Source organism: Amblyomma americanum, chromosome 4 (genome assembly GCF_052857255.1).
Source record: "Amblyomma americanum isolate KBUSLIRL-KWMA chromosome 4, ASM5285725v1, whole genome shotgun sequence".
NCBI lineage: Eukaryota > Metazoa > Arthropoda > Arachnida > Ixodida > Ixodidae > Amblyomma > Amblyomma americanum.
This window is the reverse complement of record NC_135500.1, coordinates 83,172,951-83,192,817: the sequence shown is the minus strand read 5'-3', so window position 1 is coordinate 83,192,817 and position 19,867 is coordinate 83,172,951. Positions and strand designations below refer to the sequence as shown.

At 50.8% G+C, this 19,867-nt stretch overlaps 1 protein-coding gene across 6 annotated transcripts in view; it reads right to left on the bottom strand.

Moving 5' to 3' along the window:
* Nucleotides 1–1,295: 1,295 nt before the first annotated feature.
* The window catches only part of LOC144128093 (adenylate cyclase type 3-like), a 394,302-nt gene continuing 375,730 nt past the window's right edge, over nucleotides 1,296–19,867 (bottom strand). For 4 of the 6 annotated variants that reach the window (XM_077661173.1, XM_077661174.1, XM_077661172.1 and 1 more), the window contains 3 exons: nucleotides 18,382–18,639; nucleotides 14,313–14,491; nucleotides 1,296–7,398 (listed from right to left, as the gene is read on the bottom strand). In XM_077661173.1, coding sequence (XP_077517299.1) covers nucleotides 14,345–14,491; nucleotides 18,382–18,639 — 405 coding nt within the window. In that variant the 3' untranslated portion in view covers nucleotides 1,296–7,398; nucleotides 14,313–14,344. The remainder of the gene's footprint in view (nucleotides 7,399–14,312; nucleotides 14,492–18,381; nucleotides 18,640–19,867) is intronic. The other 2 variants (XR_013313680.1, XR_013313679.1) reach the window with 2 other exon arrangements.

Here is a 19,867-nt window from a genome sequence, read left to right as displayed (position 1 = left end):
CTGATTCGTGACTTGTTCCATCCACCAAGGCTTGTGTGGGGTGGGCATCTCACGAATCCATCGTACGCGTACTGTGGCGGGCAATTTTCCAGTTATGTCCTGAATTTCCTGTGCTAATAAGTCGGTATTCAGGACACGTCGCAGACTGCGGATGGCACCTGAGGAGTCTGTGAAGATGTCATAATAATAATAATAATTGGTTTTTTGGGGAAAGGAAATGGCGCAGTATCTGTCTAATATATCGTTGGACACCTGAACCGCGCCGTAAGGGAAGGGATAAGAGAGGGAGTGAAAGAAGAAAGGAAGAATCAGGTGCCGTAGTGGAGGGCTCCGGAATAATTTCGACCACCTGGGGATCTTTAACGTGCACTGACATCGCACAGCACACGGGCGCCTTAGCGTTTTTCCTCCATAAAAACGCAGCCACCGCGGTCGGGTTCGAACCCGGGAACTCCGGATCAGTAGTCGAGCGCCCTAACCACTGAGCCACCGCGGCGGGTGAAGATGTCATACGTACGTCCCTGAAGCCTCTTTTGCGGCAGGCGGCCCACCTGCCCACTGGGCTGTGGGCAACCTGCCAGGCGTGTACACCTGGCAGGCCTTCACGCGGGTGAAGGGTACACCTAGATGAAGACCTGCAGGGTCAATGCCTTCATAGTAAAGGCCTTTCGGTCAAAAGCCAGGGTAAGGACCTCATTGTAAAACCTTCAAGGTGAAGGTCTTCAGGTAAGTTTTTCCGGGTAAAGGCCTTTAGGTTAAATGCCTTTATGATGTAGACCTTTATTTCAAGTGCTTCTAGCACGTAAGGAGTTTAAGTGCCCACCGTGACTAGTTATACTGCACGATATTCCGCGCTTAGCCATGCTAAACTGTCTGCTAATTTTTTCCCGTGAATCTGCAACCCGAAAACTTTTGTCCACAACTTTATACGTGCTAATCGCCGAATGTAAACAGAAAGGTTGGTACGCCTCTGACAACGTAGCCTGCACCCCAGGACGTTGAGCTGACGCCTAGCTGCAAGCTAGCAACGTGACACCGAACTGCATTTCGTCGATTTCGCAACGTAACGATGTGTCCTGTGTCCAAACCCTCTGTACGAGTTCACTATTTCCGCCCCGCGCACCAAATCTCATGGGTGTGGGAGCGGACAACGAAGCTCACTTGACGACCTCTTCAACGGTGCTTTCGATGTTTGAAGTCCCTCGAAGTTTGAGGGGCTTTATGCCTGTCGACTTCCATTCACGAGCTCAGGCGCTCCCGCACTTGTTCCCGTGCAAGAGTCGAAAGCAGTGAGCGAGGCTGGGTCGCACTCGGCTTCGGTCAACAGGGAAGCCGCTAGTGCCGCGTTCTTTTATTTCTCAATTTACACCACTGCAGCGTCGGAACAAGATGTTCAAGAACGGTGAAATGCTACACAGAAAACGAGGGAACGAACCACGCGGGGACGAGGGGGCAAATGGTTCCAGCGACAGAAGGGCGCAAACACGGGGGCCAACGTTGCATAGACAGTCTGTGCAGATGCGCGCGGACACGAGACGGTCCCGCCACCACGAGGGCGACAGGGCAGTCGCCCGGAAGTCCTCGTCGTCCGCGTGGTGACACTTTACACACTCGTCGTCTTTTGGGCTGCTGAGGCCGAAGGCATCCTCGAAAATTGACCCGCACCCTCTCGCCCTCTCCCAGGCACAGCCGTCGGCAGGCAGCTCTACCCGCACACGCACACACGCACATATACTTTGACGTGTAGCCACCGCGCGGCGCTGTCAGGCCGAGCCACGAGGACGGGAGTACTAAACAATAAAAAACAAGAAATCACGATGCGGTGAGGCTCCTGCAGGTAGAGCATTTCTTACGCCAGGAGCGAATAAAATGCCTGTGCCATAAACCTCCTTCGTCTAACATTGGAACTCATATTTCACGTAGCTCATCCCTCGCGCTGTAAGCCTGAAAATAAGAAAAAAAAACGGTAGTATATGCAGCCGACGGCCGTCGCAACGAGTGGCTTAATCCTTAGGGGGAGTAGCAGCCACGTGTGACGCATGTCGTTTCGCGTGCAGTCAATCCGTTAATCTGATCCTCGTGGGACTTTTGGCTGAGGCGACGAAGTTAGCCCAGAAAGGCGATTGCCAGAACCCCTTTATCTCATACAGATTTTTTATTAAATACCTTTAGGTTTAGGTCTTTTTACTTTAGTACGTTGCCGAAAATTGCATATTTTCAATAAATAACCTCCTCGTTCTCTTCTCTGCTCGAACGCTTCGGCCTAAACCTACCAAACGAAGTGTTAATCGCTGTCGACAGCCAGAGGCAACGGCGTAACTGAAACTTCTGAAAAGTTGCAGACCTAAGCTCTTATCTTCAGTGAGAGTGTGACATGGTTTAATATCTCATCAGTGATACGGCAAGTCATCATTAGCGCGATAAGAAAGCATAAAGAAATAGAACATTGGCAATGATAAGCGCGGTATTTATATTAACTATATTAATTGGTTGCAGGGGAAAGGAAATAGCGCCGCATCTGTCTCACATCTCGGCGGACACCTGAACCGCACCGTAAGGGAAGGGATAAAGGTGAGACTGAGAGCAGAAAGAAAGAGGTACCGTAGTACAGGGCTCCGGAATAATTTCGACCACCTGGGGATCTTTAACGTGTGCTCTGATCGCACAGTAGGCGCAGTTGACTACTACGAAATGGCATCGGCTTGGCGAGACCAGTTTGCTGCTCAGCTGTGTTGTTTTTTTTGCCTTAGGAGGCATGATCATACGTCGCCCTGAAGCTGCAAAAATGTCATAACGTTTCCACCCTCATTTGGATGCCTGTAATCTGTCGCATCTCAACTGGTGCGCCGCGCGGTGGGATACATTTTTTTTCTTGAGCTTCTGGGGTCGCCGCTGCTGCCTCCTCAGTTGTGCAGTGCACATCCTTATCACGAAGACGACAAATGCACTCACCAGCACACGTAAGTACATTTCAGAGTTCACACACAAACAGCCACATACAAAGTCGATGTTTGAAAAAAAAGAAAAAAGACAGCAATACATGAGCTTGTAGATGAATCTGGCCTCGTCATCAAACCAGTAGGTTGCGAATCAACACATTTTGGTAGCCACGGTAACTGACCAAAGCACTTGGCCACGTCTACCAATAATCAAGCACGTACTTTGCGTCACGTTAATCGCGACACTGCTTGCGCGTAGTGAATCTGGGAGATTTCTTCCTTGTTGAAGCACAGCCCATTCCAGAATGCAGCCGTGTGGGACCGCATTACGTTTCTTACAGTCCCGTGGAACACGGCCATCATAGTGGTGCTAATAAAAAGGGATTTCTGCTCACGCTTTGAGCCCGCGAGTGGCGATTCACACACGATTCGGTGGTCGTTTCATTGGTTGCACGGCCGGCGCACTGCACGTGGTAGACTGCAGTGCCGTTGGGAGAGAGCACACGTGTTCGCTGACGAATAGCCGTTGGCAATATCTGCCTGACCGCAACAAGAAGTGTCCTTTGCATGCCGTACCGAGATGCCCTCTGCTCGAAACGATAGGCATTCGTCCCGTCAACGTGATAAAAAATACAAATGCGGGATCATTGTTTTCCTTGCACCTGGCTTCCATAGAGGTTGTAATAGAGGTTGTAGCGCCATCTCGAAGTGTAATGTCATGCCCGCACTTGGGAATTCTGAGTGAAGAGCGAGTGAGTCCTGCTCAGCGGCTCTGATTTCGTTGGAAAAGCAGGCGGAAAGCGCGACTGCTTCTGCACTGATTTTTGCCGACGGGAAAATCGGTCGCTCGTTGCTAGCCAGTACGTGGGTTGGGCGTGATGCCACGGGCGCCAAGATGGCGGGCGGGAGAAGCTGGCGATAATCGGAGGGACAAGGTATGCTGTGCCCAAGTCCTTAGGCATATTTCTATCCCTATATGTACGAAATGCTTACTGCTGGCAACGGAGGCACATTCCCACCTTAAAGCATAGTAACTTCATACAGTTAGCAATGGAAGGAGGGTTTTAAACGATGCACACGAAGTCTTGAGGTTAACAACTGGATGAGTTCGGAACCTGGGTTGAAATCTTGGTAACTGCAATAACTTCTGATCTTTCGAAGAGGCCTTTAATCTGCTTGTTTCCAACCTTCGGAATACCGTATTTTTCGTGACGGAAATCTATCCCGGGGCTTGGGCAGCATGTCCTGCCCCTAGTAGGGAGCGCGCTAGAGGACCTTCTTTCTTGTAGGGTAAGTCGCGTTTACAGTGACGGTTGTCGCTGGTGCTTCTGGCCCGCCAACACGTCTTACAACTTCATGGGTGCATCAAGCGTGAGCGCCCAGCATTTCGTCGGCGGCGAATTTCACCCGCCCTTGACGCCGTACACCCAAGCGTGAAGGGCACTTAACACCTGTAGGCAGACGGGCAGGTAGAGACCGAAACTATGTTCCACATTGACACGATATGTTGTTCCTGCGCATCGCATCGTTAAAGATACCGTATTGTGTCGGACCCCTGAAGTGCTAAAATTCTGAAGCTAGAGATCAAAGACTCACACCGTACAGTACTTGATAACTGCACTTTGCACGAAACAAGTACACGGTGATGCGTGTCGGCGGCCTCTTTTACACGGCGTATATAGTTCTCCAGGGTGAAAGCCGGTGGCTGAGCAGAATGAATTCGGAAAACAAAAGCAGCTCTTTGCGTGTGCTCTTCGCATGACAGAATTTGTGGTTTGGCATTCCTGAGCGACCCTAATCCGACACTGGCGCCGGCTAATGCAGAGGACACCAGTGGTGCGTCACTGAGCAGAGGAATCGCAATTCTAGCGTGGATGCCAGACTTAAACTTTCACCCGAGCGCACTGCTTGAGGGGTCTAGAAAAATGTGGTCGGATCTGTAGGCCTGCACATGAGAATACTGAGGATTATGAAAGTACATATGCGAAAACTAAAATTCTGAGTAAAGTGCGCTTACTTGCGCGCATACCCACAATTAGGCTGCATCTGAGTGACGGTACTCTAAAAAAACTCAGAAAATACCTTAGGCTTTACTTGAAGCATTTCCTGGGCCTGCATGTCGTTAAGCACAGTGACAGCGCTTGTGTACCGCAGACGCAGTCAGTGTGTACAATCTGAATGACCAGATATGGTTTTTGCCTTCGTGCCTTCTTTGTGGCGTCCCGAACCGGTGCCGAGCAAATTGGCCTATACGCATTGCAACGCGGTGGTGCCAGAGCACAGTGCAAATGCCAGCTCGGAGCAGAACAACCAGTGCCCGGCGAATGCTTCGATCACACATGAGGTGGACTGGGAACTTTCGAAGGACACTGTACATGCTCAAACAAGAAAAATCGCGCGATCACAGTTACAGTACGGGACCAGAATGCATACTCCTCGCGCAGGTGGGAGTGCCGCGGCTGTTTTTCAACGAGACCCGAGCCGTTGCAACAAATCCCGATTCCTCGAGGCGACGCTCGACCCATGAGGAAAGATACGACATTCGCCATCTTCATGAATGCCGAATTTACCGGGCATGCTTTTCAATTTTCAGAACGGCCGCATCAGTAACATGACGCCTTGTACGTCTCTATATGTCTCCCAAGGACATAGCCTCTGCAGGCACGTCTTCTTTGTAGTAAGAAAACCTTCCCAAGAGCACCTTGAGGCCGCCGTATGACGAGCTGTAACAGCCAAGCCCACAAGTCGTTGAAGCATAGGGGCTGGACACGTCACCTATGTCGCCTAACTGATCTTGAATAGCGTGACATAGGGCTTAATTCTTTTTAATAAAGCTAATTCTTCCTCTCTCTTTACGATACCGGACCAACTGTGCCAAGGAACGGGCGCGGACCCCTGCACGCAGTAGTACTCATGAGCAGCAAAGTAAATCGTGTTACAGGCCACTCTTGAAAACTGATAGACGATCGATCCTCAAGTCAGTCCTATGTGTTTCTAGAATCTTGGGTGCGATTGTGCAAGGCCTTTATTATTTTTTTTTGCTCTATGCGGCTTTTACATCAGCCACGTCGTCTCTGGTTAATCAACTTAGCTGAAACGTGAAATGTCTCGCAACCCAGTGCTCAGCACGTGGTCGTGGTTTCAAGTTGAGTATCTTGGCTACGGTGCGTGCCCGATAGACTACAACAGTTTCAAGTCTTGAAGGTTACACGTTGGGCATCATCTAGAAATGTCGTGGCAATTTGTTAGCGACAGAGAGGCAAAAGAGCTCGACCATTATTCAATCGATAGATCCTTGCACCAGAGCTGCAGCCGAACGAACGACCACCGAATCTGGCGGTGTGGTCAGCGCCCACACTTCGCACGGAACCCCGTGGCGACCCGAACGTAAACGTTCTACGGAACACTTTAGTCTGCAGCAGAACGCATTCAAGCTCCTTGTACCCATGGCAAAGGTGTCAATGGTGCATCGCTATGTTGTTTCGTAATCGGTGGTGCACAGCTGTTGCTCATATTACGGGAGCTGACCTTGGACGAGAGGTCAGTGGTAATGAGATTTCGTAGTCATTCGCAGCTACAGTTAGTGACGGTGGGTAGGAAAAGACAAGCGAGATAAAGTTTCTGTTACCTCAGTAACAATGCCGGAGATCGGTGTATCATAACCGCCCGGATTTACAGTATGCGACATTGAGGTGATAATTGTACACAAGGAGAAGGCAGCTCCAACAGTCAACTCCAACAAGCGCCCAAGGACGCACGCTGAATCACACGAGTACTAAAGAAATCTTTCCAAACGCTAGAACAACGAAGCCACTCTTCCCACACCACTCGAATAAACAGACCGACCCAGTAAGCTTCCACCTCGCTGCCACAAAAGCGGTGGATCGTCTTCGTCGGCTTCTTGAAAACCCGCGCTCTCGCTGTACAAATATGTGGGTCGCCGAGACCTGAACGAGGAGTCTTTACACTTCCTTCCCACTCGCGATCACACTGCGGTAGGGCTGGGCAGGGTCCGGGTGTTGGACACTGCGCCGCAGGGGCCACCGTCCATGACTAGTTCGAGCAGTTGAGAGAAGGTCGGCACGTGGGCCCCGCATCCGGCCGATCGTCCCATCGGTCGCCCCGCAACAACGAACACTCGCGTCCACCACTCGGGCGACCGGTGGGCCCAGGCTACGAGAGGAGGCCGGGCCGAGGGATGCGGCGCCGGTTCAAGGCAGAGGATAATTGCGGCCCTCCCAAGGAAGGGAACGGGTGCAACGGGTGTCGACGTCGGTGCTAAGTGGTGGCACCGGGCAGGCCGGCTTCGAGGGCGTGGCTGACGCAGCCGCTGCCGTAGGACAAGGCCCGAGGCCGGTTTAGCCCTGGCTGGGAGGATCCCGAGGGCAGTGACACGCAGTCGAAGCCGGGCGTGGGGCTGGGGATGGTAGCACCATGACGATGATGGGGATCACAAACCCTGCATCGAAAAATTGCTGGTATGTTAAGCGTACACACTCTCTCTCACACACACACACACACACACACACACACACACACACACACACACACACACACACACACACACACACACACACACACACACACACACACACACACACACACACACACACACACACACACACACACACACACACACACACACACACACACACACACACACACACGCACGCACGCACACACGCACACGCACACGCACACGCGCGCACACACACACACACACACACACACACACACACACACACACACACACACACACACACACACACACACACACACACACACACACACACACACACACACACACACACACACACACACACACACACACACACACAGCGTGTATCAGAGGCGTTGTTTTATTTAATTGCAAAGAGTGTGTGAACCCACCGCGGTGGCTCAGCGGTTAGAGCGCTCGTGTATACTGAGGTGTCCGCTGAGATGTGAGACATGCTGTGCCATTTCCTTTCCCCAAAAATTTTCATTTCCCATCCAGACAAGCAATCAGTCTACAAATGCGCACTTCGCTAATTATCCTCTAACCATCGTACTCAGACCCGCAAGCTTTTAACCCTTCTACTACAAGCTTCTACACACAACTGGCGTAGTCATTCTAGTTATGAAAAACCATGGGCGAAATAATTTATTTCAATGGCAAGACAGTACGACATGCGTAGACATGAATTTGTATACCACGAAGGTGAAAACCTTGTAGAGTGGTTCATCTGTGAGAGGCATCCATAACCAACAAAAGCACAATTTTAATATTGGCAACATTGCATGTGCCGAACTCGAAGCAGACTGAAACAGCATTGAAAATTGATTTTTTTTTTGAGCAAAGGAAATGACGCAGTAATTCTCTGGCATCTCGCAGGCCATCCGAACCACGCCGTAAGAGAAGGGACGAAGGCGGGATGCAAACAAGAGAGAGAGAAAGAGGTGCCTAAGTGGAGGGCTCTGGTATAATTTCGGCCACCTAGGGATCTTTAACGTGCTGCACTGACTTGGCACAGCACACGGGCGCCTCGCATTTCGCCTGCATCGAAACGCGGCCACCACGGTTGGGTTCGAACCCAGAGGAGCGACCTTGGGAACTCTGGCTCAATAGCCGAGCGCTGTAACCACTGAGGTACCACGAGGGTCCTCTCCAAGTTGCATATTCTATAATCCCGAACGGGGAAAAAATCGCTCGCGGCTTAGCATAGCTGAGCCCGAAATAATGTGCGAAAGCCCGGTTTCTCGTCAATGAACACAAAAGCGACGTACCTCAAAGCACAATTAAGCTGTCCATTGACGCAGGGAGTCAGATATGCGTCTTTCATTTCCTCAAAATCAACGGAATATACAAAGCTGTCAGCGCCAACGCCAATGAACGTAATGAACGCTTGCGGGCTATTGGAAATACCCGCCGCGATAGCTCAGCGGTGAGGGCGCTTGGCTGCTGATCCGGAGTTCCCGGGTTCGAACCCTGCCGCGACGGCGGCGTTTCCATGGAGGCGATGGTGGTGGTGTAAAAAGATTTATTGGCAGGTACACTTAAAAGAGGTTATGATGAGCTGACCTAGAGGGGGCCTGCTCTTACAAGTACTAAGTGGGGGTTCCTAGTTCGGGACCGCAGTGGCATCGGCCGCTGCCCGGCTCGCCCGACGAAGGCCCTTTGGGCCTGCAGGTAAGAGCAGCCGAGCAAGGCCGCCTCCCAGTCCTCCCCGGTTAGGTTGATAGAGGTGAAACGCAGCACGTTAAAGATCCCGAGGTGGTCGAAATTATTCCTCAGCTCTCCATTTCGGGACCTCTGAGCCACATGCGACCACATTATGTTCATCTGACGACAACTGCAACCGCCGGCCGAAAGGGCCCTCACGGACTCGGAGGGGTGGGAGGTCGCGGTCTCTAGCTCCGACCCGACCTCGCAACAGAGGCTGGTGCAGTGGGCGGAGAAGGTCGCCGTCAGACACGGCCTGCCGGTCACCAACCACAACCATGCAGGAGGCAGCCCCCCTCTGAAATTTTGAACTTTAAGGGCTCCGCCAATAATAAAGTTTTCACCACCACCACCACCACTTAGGCATCTCTTTCTTCGCTCACTCCCTCCTTTACACAGGCACAATCAGGTGATGGCGGTGAAATTTTTTTTATGCTTAAAAAGAGAGTTTGGGATCAGACGACCCCGCTGCATGGTCGGTATCCTTGGTCCGAGACATCGCACGACGAGGTCCCGTCTCACGCCCGCTTTACCGGAGCCCTTCGGGAATCGAGTGTGGAGCAGTTGAGGAGGGCAGTCTCCCCTCTCGGGTAGGGGAAGGGGGAAGGTAAGGATTCTGGGTACATGCCCACACCATGTGGAATATATCGCAGATCTCTCCACAGTGCGGGCAACACTCATCTATGTTGGGATAAAAAGATTTAACAATGGCAGGACAGAGAAGAGTTCTTGTCAGCAGGCGCCGCAGAGTTCACTCCTCCACCTTACGCAGCCCCTTGGCAGGGGCCGGGTTAGAGGTGGTGGCTGTCGCATTAATTAAAATTTCGCGGAATCGCAAAAGCGGTTGATGAGCTTCTGACCCAGGAGAGCTAGGATGAGGAGCCCGGTGTGTAAGCGCTCCGTGCACTGAGATGCGAGACAGTTACTGTGCCATTTCCTTTCCCCCAAAACCAATTTCCAGCTTTCCGTTGATTTTAAGGAAAGGCGCATGACTGCCTCACTTTGTAGGCGGACACCGCCGCCATCTCGCAGCCCAGTTGAGAGGACTATGGCACCTCCCTCTATTTTATGTTTGACTCCCACCTTCCTTCCCTCAGACCGTGGTTGAGATGTCCACAGAAAACTATACAGTTACCGCGCCTTTTGTTTCCTGGCAGCCCATCATTTCACAGTACACGGGCCTCTAGAATTTCGCCTCTATGAATGTGCTGCATGCCTTTGTGCTCAGTCGCATTTTTTGTGCCTCTACTTACCTTAACCTGTCTTGTGCGGATAAAGATAAAATCAATGCTCTCATCCGCATGACTGCCAAAGCAGCACTCAATCTGCTAAAGAGCAGATATGAGTGGTGGATTCCTGGCCCTAGGGGGCTGGGATCTAGAAGCTCCCGCCATTGTGGCGGGGGCTCCTTGCCCCAGGGTGTTCCTTTGCTAAACCGTCGTCATCGTTTCGGATGACGCGGTTGTTTAGACGCGCGTCTTGTCTTTCAATCTTTCCTCTCAAATCTCTTTAACTCTTCTACTGTGTGCACATGGCAGCGATTGTGGCTCAGCTTGAGCCAGTGGGCAGGCCCGTGCACTTTCCTTTTCATTCTTCCTTCAGTCGCAAGAACAACTACTAAAGAGCACTAGTACGGGCCGGCTCTTAAAATTAGCAATGCACAACTTTATACAAGAACTTAAAAGAGGCCCATCGGCACACACAGTACCTTCGTCTGGCTGGCGCGGAAACAGGACGGCATACATTGGATTCTGCGAATTCTCATACCTGCACAAGCTGCAGACTTAATCTATTTCCCTTGCGCCATGAACGCCGCGCTTATCCTTAAACCCTTTCCTAAGAATGTTCATCCTGAGTGCCATCAGTCCTGCCGAGTCGCGAGAGCCAAAGCTCCCCATAATGACTATGACACTTCGGAGGATGTGCGCTGGATGGATGCCTCGTGTGGTCCAGACCGTTCACGCCTCCAGCACGGACCCTAGGGGATGGTACACGGCCGCGGTCGTCCATGAGGGCAAAACAGTAGACGCCCTTACTTTCAAGGCCCAGTCAGCAATTCACGCAGAAGAAGTTGCCATCGCCCTGGCAGCCTTCGACTCCTCCCTCAAATACATAATCACCGACTCGAGAGGGGCTTGTCGAAACGTCAAGCAAGGGTTGGCTACTCCCCTGGCTTATCGCATCTACCAAAATTGTAGCCGAGGCTCGGATCCCGCGCACCGACCCCTCGTTTGGGCTCCAGGTCACCAAGGCGTCCACGGAAACGAAGCAGCCGACGCCGCCGCATGCGCACTCTCCCTTCAGCCATTTCCCACGGGACCCGACGCTGACCAGGACTCAGATTTCAATCCGGTTTACACTTTTAAGGAAATATGCGATTATTAGAAATGCACACACCAAACTCTTCCCACCCCGTGCAAAGGGCTGAGGATGGCCAACGAGCGGGTACTCCTGCGCCTGCTCACTAACACGATGCTGTGCCTGGCAACTCTAAAGCATTCCAATACTCAATTCGACGGGTGGTGCTCGCACTGTGGGGAGATGTCTGACACCTGCCACATAGTGCGGGCTTGCCAGCAGAACCCATCCCTACCCTCTACCGCAAACCCCACCCGAGAGGACTGGGAGGCGACCCTGCCCGGCTGCTGCACCTTCGAGGCCCAAAGGGCCTTAACGCAGCGCATCCGGGCTGCGGCAACCGCCAGTGGGGTGCCTGACTAGGCATCCCACCTAGTGATTGTAAGGGTGTGTCACGACCCCCGACACCTCTCTCTATGATACATAAATGTTTTCCCAACCACCACCCAGACCTTTCAGTAGCTATGGTTTACTGTCCACCAGCCCCCAACTCACCCACTTTATAGACATACATAACTCCACCAGCGAAAGTACGAGAACACGAGGAGAACACAGAACAACGCTTGACTAACAACTGAAGTTTAATCGAGAGACAGCCAACCTAGGTCACCAGAACACGCATGCGTATCAGACGCGCCAAAAACAACACATATGTGGCGATTCACCAAACAGTGGATACACTCTCAAGATCTGGCAAACAACAAAAGACACCTGATACGCATGCGTGTTCTGGTAACCTTGGTTGGCCGTCTCTCGATTAAACTTCAGTTGTTAGCCCAGCGTTGTCATTTGTCCTTCTCCTGGTGTTCTCGTACTTTCGCTGGTGAATTATGTCTGAAACACACCAACTTGCCCACATGGTTACCTTGTTCCAGTTCATAGGCTGCAACCCCCCCCCCCTCCCTGTACCCCGGAAGAAGCATAGGAAGCTGCTATAGCGTTAGCCATCGCCCAAACCAATGCCGCTAATATAGTTAGCGATTCCAAAACAGCCATTCATAACTTTTCCCGTGGGCGCGTGCATCCCCCCGTGTGACAGATATTGAGAATGAGCACCCTAAATTCCGATAGGTGTACTGAGCTTGTGTTAGTGCCTGCTCACTCTGGTAATCCCGGATATGAGGCCGTCGATAACATAACCCTAAGGATTTATTTGCACGGCAAATGGCGACCCCAGCCGGAATTTAGCGAGGGAGCAGGCACACACGTTCTCAGCACTCACACAACAAGCATGCCTTGCCCGTTGACTCTACCCCCTCCACACCCCCGTTTATCTCACTCACAACAAATACTCTGGAGGCGACTCCATACCCGAACCCTACCCCCTCCTCAGCTTCTATCCCACTGCTGCCCTGTTTCCCCAGAGTGCACTCTCTGCGGAGGGTCGCACGCCAAACTGAACCACATCATCTTTGGCTGCCCTGCCGATCCTCCCCCGCAGGGACAGCCCGCCAGCGGAACATGGGAGGAATGGGAGGCCCTCCTTCCGTCTCAGGACCCGGACATCCAACTTCGCTGTGTGAACTGGGGTGCCAGTGTCATGGCCCTTCGTGGCCTGGACACATGCGCATAATGTGAGGGCTGTGCGGTGGCCCTGAGCCCTTGAAGGGTCCAAACTCGCTTCCGTCATAAAGTTTTCCATCCGTCCATCGATACTCGATCCCGGCCGCGGCGGTCGAATTTCGATGGAGGAAAATTATGGAGGTCCGTGTACTGGCGATTTCAGTGCACGTTAAAAGAGCCCAGGTGGTCTAAATTTCCGAAGCCCTTCACTACGGCGTCCGTCATAGCCTGAGTCGCTTTGGAACGTTCAAACCGCATCAACCATCAAAACGCCCAACCATCGACGCCAAACCATTTCAGTTGAGGTATCCACTGACCCAGTGAGCCAGTTATGCACCTTTCTTTTCCTCAAAACACACGCGAGGTTTTAGGCTGCGAACAAGACAACATTAGTAACTAGTCTGTAACTTGTTTTGCGAAACCGGGCTCTGGATTTCATGAAGGATACTGGGAACGCGACCAAACGCAAGACAGCAAGTGGAAGAAGGCCGAGTATGCACGTCAGCTTAGAGACGCCCAACCTGGCGACGCCTAAACAAGCCGTCGCCAGTGAAACGTCAAAACGGCGCCCTGGCGCTCTGCGAGTCTTTCTCTGATTAATGTGCTAAGCTGTTGTTGCGACTGAAGGAAGAATGAAAAGTGCATGGGCCTGCCAACTGGCTCAAGCTGAGCTGCAATCGCTGCCATGTGCAGACAGTAGGAGAGTTAAAAGAGATGTGAGAGCAAAGATTGAAAGAAAGGACGTGCGTCGCAACAACCGTGTCATCCGAAACGACGACGACGGTTCAGCAACAGATACACCCCCGTGGCAAGGAGCCCTCACCACATTAGCGAGAGCTCCTAGTTCCGAACCCTGTAGGGCCAGGAAGATCCCTCCCCTCCCCCCTCGCACTAAGCCGGTAGGCTTAGGTCTACTCATTTTGTTTCCTACGTCATTAGATAGCAGGCTTCAACTAAGCCTCAGGTTTATTTTTGAACCTTGACGGAACACGACTGCAGCCCTCAGCCGAGGTCAGCCGTCGGCGGATCAGTGCGTGCGTTTCTTAAAGAGGTCCGCTCGTTAAAGGTCGTTATACCGTTAACGTTCTTTTCTAGGCTACCATTAACGAAACTTCCTGTTTGCTTTACGGTGACCACGGTAAGGACCGTCAGGGCTAATGACTTGCCCGCGACGATGCCACTTTTACACTCAGGCTGTCCAGGTAAGCTCGATGCGGAACTAATGCTGCACTCATCGAGCGAGGGCCCACCTGTGGGCGTGTCGTGTGCCGGGCAGCGCCTCTCAGCTCGGGCTGGCGGCCGCCACGGCCGTGGGGCCCGCACCGTTGGGAAGGTGCTGCTGCGGGGACGACTCCGCCGTGGCCGCGGGAGACGTCGTTTCCGCCACGTTGCCCGTCGTAGCCACGGCGGCCGGTGTCGCCGTCGCATCCTGCAAAGTAGCGGCGGTCACACACCAAACGACCTCAAGTTGATAATCATCATAATCAGCCTTCCACTGCAAGACAAAGACCCCTCTAATTAACCCTGTCCTGTGCTAGCTGCGGCTGCCTTATCTCCGCCAACTGACTTTCTGCCGCCACCCACTACGCTTGTCTTCTCTTGGAATCTAGTCAGTTAGCCTTGAAGACGATCGGTTATTTTGCCTTTGTATTACATACGCTGCCCAAGAGCACTGCCTTCTGCTGATTATAACTAGGATATCATAAAGTAGCGTTTGTGCCCTGACCCACTCAGCTTATCTTCTGTCTCGTAACGTGACACCAATAAATTTTCCTTGGCATAGTTTGCTGCGCTGTCCTTAACTTCAAGCCTTTTCATTATCCTCCAAGTTTTCGCCCCTTTAAGTGAGAGCTCGCAAGACAAAACTGTCGTGTACGTTCTCCTTGAGGGATGCTGGTAGGCTACAGTTCATGGCTTTTATACCTACCAAATGCAATACACCTCATTCTTATTCTCCTAGTTATTTCACTATTGTGTTCCGGGTCAATGGTTACTATCTGAAAATTTCCAGTGCTTCGCCCCCTATCATAAGCTTTAGCGCCCTTCCGAGACTACTGAACAATAATTTCGACTCATTCGTGCTAATTTTAAGACGCATGCCGCGTTCTGCTTTGCCTGCATACGTCCTCGATATTGCTTTGCAATTCATCCCCTGAAAAACTTGGCAAGGCATGCTATGTCGTCATAAAATCAGCCATTACTAAGGTACTGTTCAATAAGTTTGATCCCCAACTCTTCCCAATCCAAATCTCTGAATACCTTCTGTAAGCACGTGGTGAACAGTAAAGGAGATTGTGTCTCCCCGCCTGACTCCAGTCCTGATTGGGATTTTATCACTTTCCCTATGGAGGAATAATGTGGTTGTACGGCCGTTATATTCCCTGCACCTTTGCACATGCCTGTTCTATACACTGGCTGCGCAATGCATGCATCACTACTGAAGTTTTGACTGAGTAAAACGCTTTCTCGTAATCTGTGAAGGCTACATACAGAGGTTGGTTATATTCTGCGCATTCCTCTAACCCCGAAATGATTGTGTGCATATGGTCCATTGTCGAGTAGCCTTTCCGAACGGCAGCCTGTTCATTTGGCGGACTGCAGCTTTTGGTCGCTCTAATTAGTAAATACCTTCTAGGCAAATGACAGTAAACTGATCTGTCACTAGTTTTTGACGTCTTTCGCGTCACATTTACTCATATATTTTGAAAATGTTAGCCTTTTTCCAAGATGTCGGGCTCGAACTTCCACCTGCGTGCGCTGTTTGCGTGGTCTGTAGTAAAATGTGGTCGGGTATGTACGGCTGCACGTGAGGACATCGAGGAGTATGAAAGTACACATGCGAAACATGAAATTCTGTGTGAAGTACGCTTATGTACACGCACACCCACAATTAAGCAGGCAGCACTTGGGTATCGGCACTCTAAAAAAAACACACAAAACAGCTAAGGCTTTTCTTTTCTTGAAGCATTTCCTCTGCCTACATGTTGTGCGTCAGCGTTTCTTTAAGTACCGTGAGAGTGCTGTGCACCACAGACGCGGTGTGTGCAATATGAATATGACTAGATACCGCGGTGACTTTAGGGCCGCTTTGGCCATCGTGCCTCTTTCGGGCTTCCCGAACGGGCTCGGCGTTTGGAGCACATTAATCTGCAGGGATCACGTCGATGTTTTCGCCAATGCAGTGGTCTGTCACTGAACTGTGCTAATGCCATCTAAGAGCGGAACAACTACTGCTTGGCAAATGCTCCAGCTACACGTCAGGTGGAGCGGAAGCATTCGAAGAATGTGTCCTTTAATACTGTTGCTTCATCCTTACCAGCTGCTTTCTCCTTTGCATTGCTTGTAAGGCTTTACTTCCTCTTTTGTTGCAAGCTGGCTGTACAATTCGGCCGCACCACTGCCTCCATCGTTAGCGTCCTCACTATTTCGGCTACCGCACAGATCTGTGTAGAATTCCTTGGCTACCTTTACTATCTCATTCATATTGATAATGACATTGCCCTCTTTGTCTCTTAGTGCTTACATTTGATTTTTGCTCATGCCTAATTTTATTTTGCCCGTTTCCGGGCTACGTCAGTTCTTTAAAGCATGCTCGATTCGCTCCGTGTAATACTTCATTATGGCGGTTACCTTACTCTTATTGGCTAGCCTTGGCAGTACTGCTGGCTCTATTTTATTTATGGAGTTACAGGTTTTCATGCTCTGGTGTTTCTCATTCATATCTTCCGTCTCCTTAGAAAGATTGCCAGTATCCTGTCTCGCTAATGTACGCCCTACTTGTAGCGCGCACTCCTAATGATATTTGTCCGATTATTATTAATCGTTTGAACACTAAGGTGTTGGTTCCCAGTTAAAGCGGAATAAGTTTTCCGCAGTGAGATCTCGAATTTCTGTGCTTTCTTTCTTACAGCGAACTCGTTGAAGTGCTTCTTCCTTACCTGTTTCCTCCATTCTCTATTGAATTAATTCATTTATTTAGAAATACTGTCAATCCATAGTGGAATCTTTACAGGCAGGGAAGAAACACATACAAAAAGTCAGACAATATTTGAAAAGTGATTTACAGCAAGAACAGTAATTTATAACTGAAAGAAAAATTGCAATAAGAAATGAGCGAAGAAAGAAAATGTTCAGTGTACATTAATCACCACAATGAATCGCTGTTAGATAAGAAAATACAACATCAATAATGACTCAGAGAGACTGCTGACACATTCTAGGCTAGGCCAGTTCAGGACCCCACCACCCTATGAACACTCACCTAGCCCGGCACCTTCACATATTGCACTATGCTAGCATGCGCGTACAGCAAAAAGTTAATTTGATTTTTAGTCCCGCCGTTCGGGCTCTTCCACTCCCACGTCCGGTTCTCTTGTTTACGGAGTACGGTACTGATTATACGTATACTATTTCGTTCTGCGAGCTCTACTAATAACTTCCCCTGCTATTCCTAGTTCTTATGCAGCAGTCTCCCTCTGCCTGGTGTCCTGCCTGCTTCTGAACTACCGCGGCATTGAATTCGTCCATCGGTACAGTGCACTGCGTTTTACTCTACTCATTGCCGATCCAAAGACTTCAGAGAACCTTTGGACTATTATATCGTCATGACTGGATGTAAGCGCATAGGCTAGTACAGTATTGGATTTGGCCTCTTATTAACCTTTATTACTATACTTGATGGTACCGTGTACCGGACATCCGTGGGTAGCGTTTTGGAGATCACGGCAAACTTTTAACAACGAATAAAAAGAACTACTAAGTGCAGCTCAAAGGAATTTTGCACACTTAATGAAATATAAACCTCCCACAAGTATAGTTAATATGCCTGTGTTTTGACAAACAGATGGGAAGCTACTGAGCCGCTAATATGCGTTATTTTTGCCATATTTGGTATTTTTTACAGCGCCGGTTTTAAATAACTACTCACTTGAGCCAAATACCGCTCGGCACATACCGAGATAAACATTTCATTTAAATACTCCAGAAGCAGCCTTATTTTTCGGAGCGGTAGCTTTAAAAAAAAATCTTGTGAAATGCAGGCGAGTTCCCGGGTTCGAGCCCGACCGCGGCGGCCGCGTTTCGATTGAGGTGAAACGCCAAGGCGCCCGTGTACTGTGCGATGCCAGTGCACGTTAAAGATCCTCAGGTGCTCGAAATTATTCCGGAGACCTCCAATACGGCCCCTCTTTCTTCCTTCCTTCTTTCACTCCCTCCTTTATCCCTTCCCTTACGGCGCAGTTCGGGTGCCAGCCGATATGTGAGAAAGATACTGCGCCATATCCTTTCCCCAAAAAAACCAATTTTAATTTTTTTTTTCACCTGCGGCGACGTCGGCTCCGCGGCGCCCGTGACATCTTCGTCCTGCTGCGCGAGCGGGTTGGTGTGCACGTGCGTGGCCGTCGGCGCGGGTGGTGGCTGCTGATTCTGCTGCTGCTGTGGCTGCTGCGGCGGGGCGGGCTGCTTCTTGCCCAGCAGGTAGAAAGTCATGAGCATGCCTTTGCCCTTGACGGACACCAGGCCGCGCTGCTCGAGCGCGAAGCCGAACGTCTCCAGGATGTCGGCGGTCTCCTTCACCACCTGCGGGGATGCCGCCACTCGTTAACAACGCCACTCCTGATACTACACGAGAGTGTTTGCTGACCAGTGTGTGGGTCGACATGTGCATCCACTTCGAGACCACGTATACCTCACTGCATCTCCTGTCATTATACACGCCACCTCTTTTTTTGGAGAAAATTGCACTTCTCGCGTAAAAACCTTGAAGGTCATGTTAAGGCGCAGATATGACCTTGAAGCGGCCCCACATAATATAGAAACAAAAAAAAAACAGAATAAACAGAAAAAAGAAGTACCCGGGCCTGAGGCTTGAGAGACGGGGGACGCTTCGAGCCCGCCACGACTGTTCGACACTTGGAAGTGAACGAAGGCACGTCTAGTGAATGCACAGATGTCTAAGAAACACATCTTCGAGATATGTACTAAGGCGTGCGTGAATAACTTAATTATAAGCATGCAAATTACAGATATCCCAATTAAGCAAGTAGCGAAGTATGTTTCCGGTGAAATTTTTTCGTGCATGGCGTGCAGTCGTAGCGCCATCATGCGGCACTCATTAAAGCCCCAACACGCAATGTACGGCGATGGTCCAGAAGATGGCGCGTCTAGTGAATGCACAGGCATCATAGAAACGTATCTTCGAGTTATGTACTGAGGCGTTTATGATGAAAATCATGATATGCAATAAAGTATAATCAACAGAAACCATGTCAAACCATGCATAACCGTGTCTAACCAAGATTAACCAACCTTTCGCTTCAACTAACCAGGCTCACCCGAGTTGGACCATAGCGCGAGAGGAAAGATTGAAAGACAAGACGCGTGTCGCAACAATCGCATCATCCTAAACGACGACGACAGTTTAGCGACAGACACACCAGGTGACAAAGAACCCTCACCACATTGCGAGAGCTCCTAGATCCCAGCCCCGTAGCGCCAGTGCCACACGCTTTTATATAGCGAACGGCGCGTCACGCGATTTCCGGCAGTTGCGAGAGTGCCGTCGGCTCCGCATACGCAGCTGTGGCGAGGCGCAGCGATCGAGTCACGCGATTCGATAGTTGCGAAGTGAGCGAGGTCTGTCAGCTCAACGCGTGTAGCTATGGCTAGGCGTGGCGATTCATTGATTGGATGGAAACAACTTTTATTAGGCGGGCTTTTGCTTCACATAAAGCCCGATCCACCAGCCTTTTCCGGCCGGCGGGCTGAGCTGTCCGTAAAGCAGCCTCCCAGGAAGAATGAATGGAAT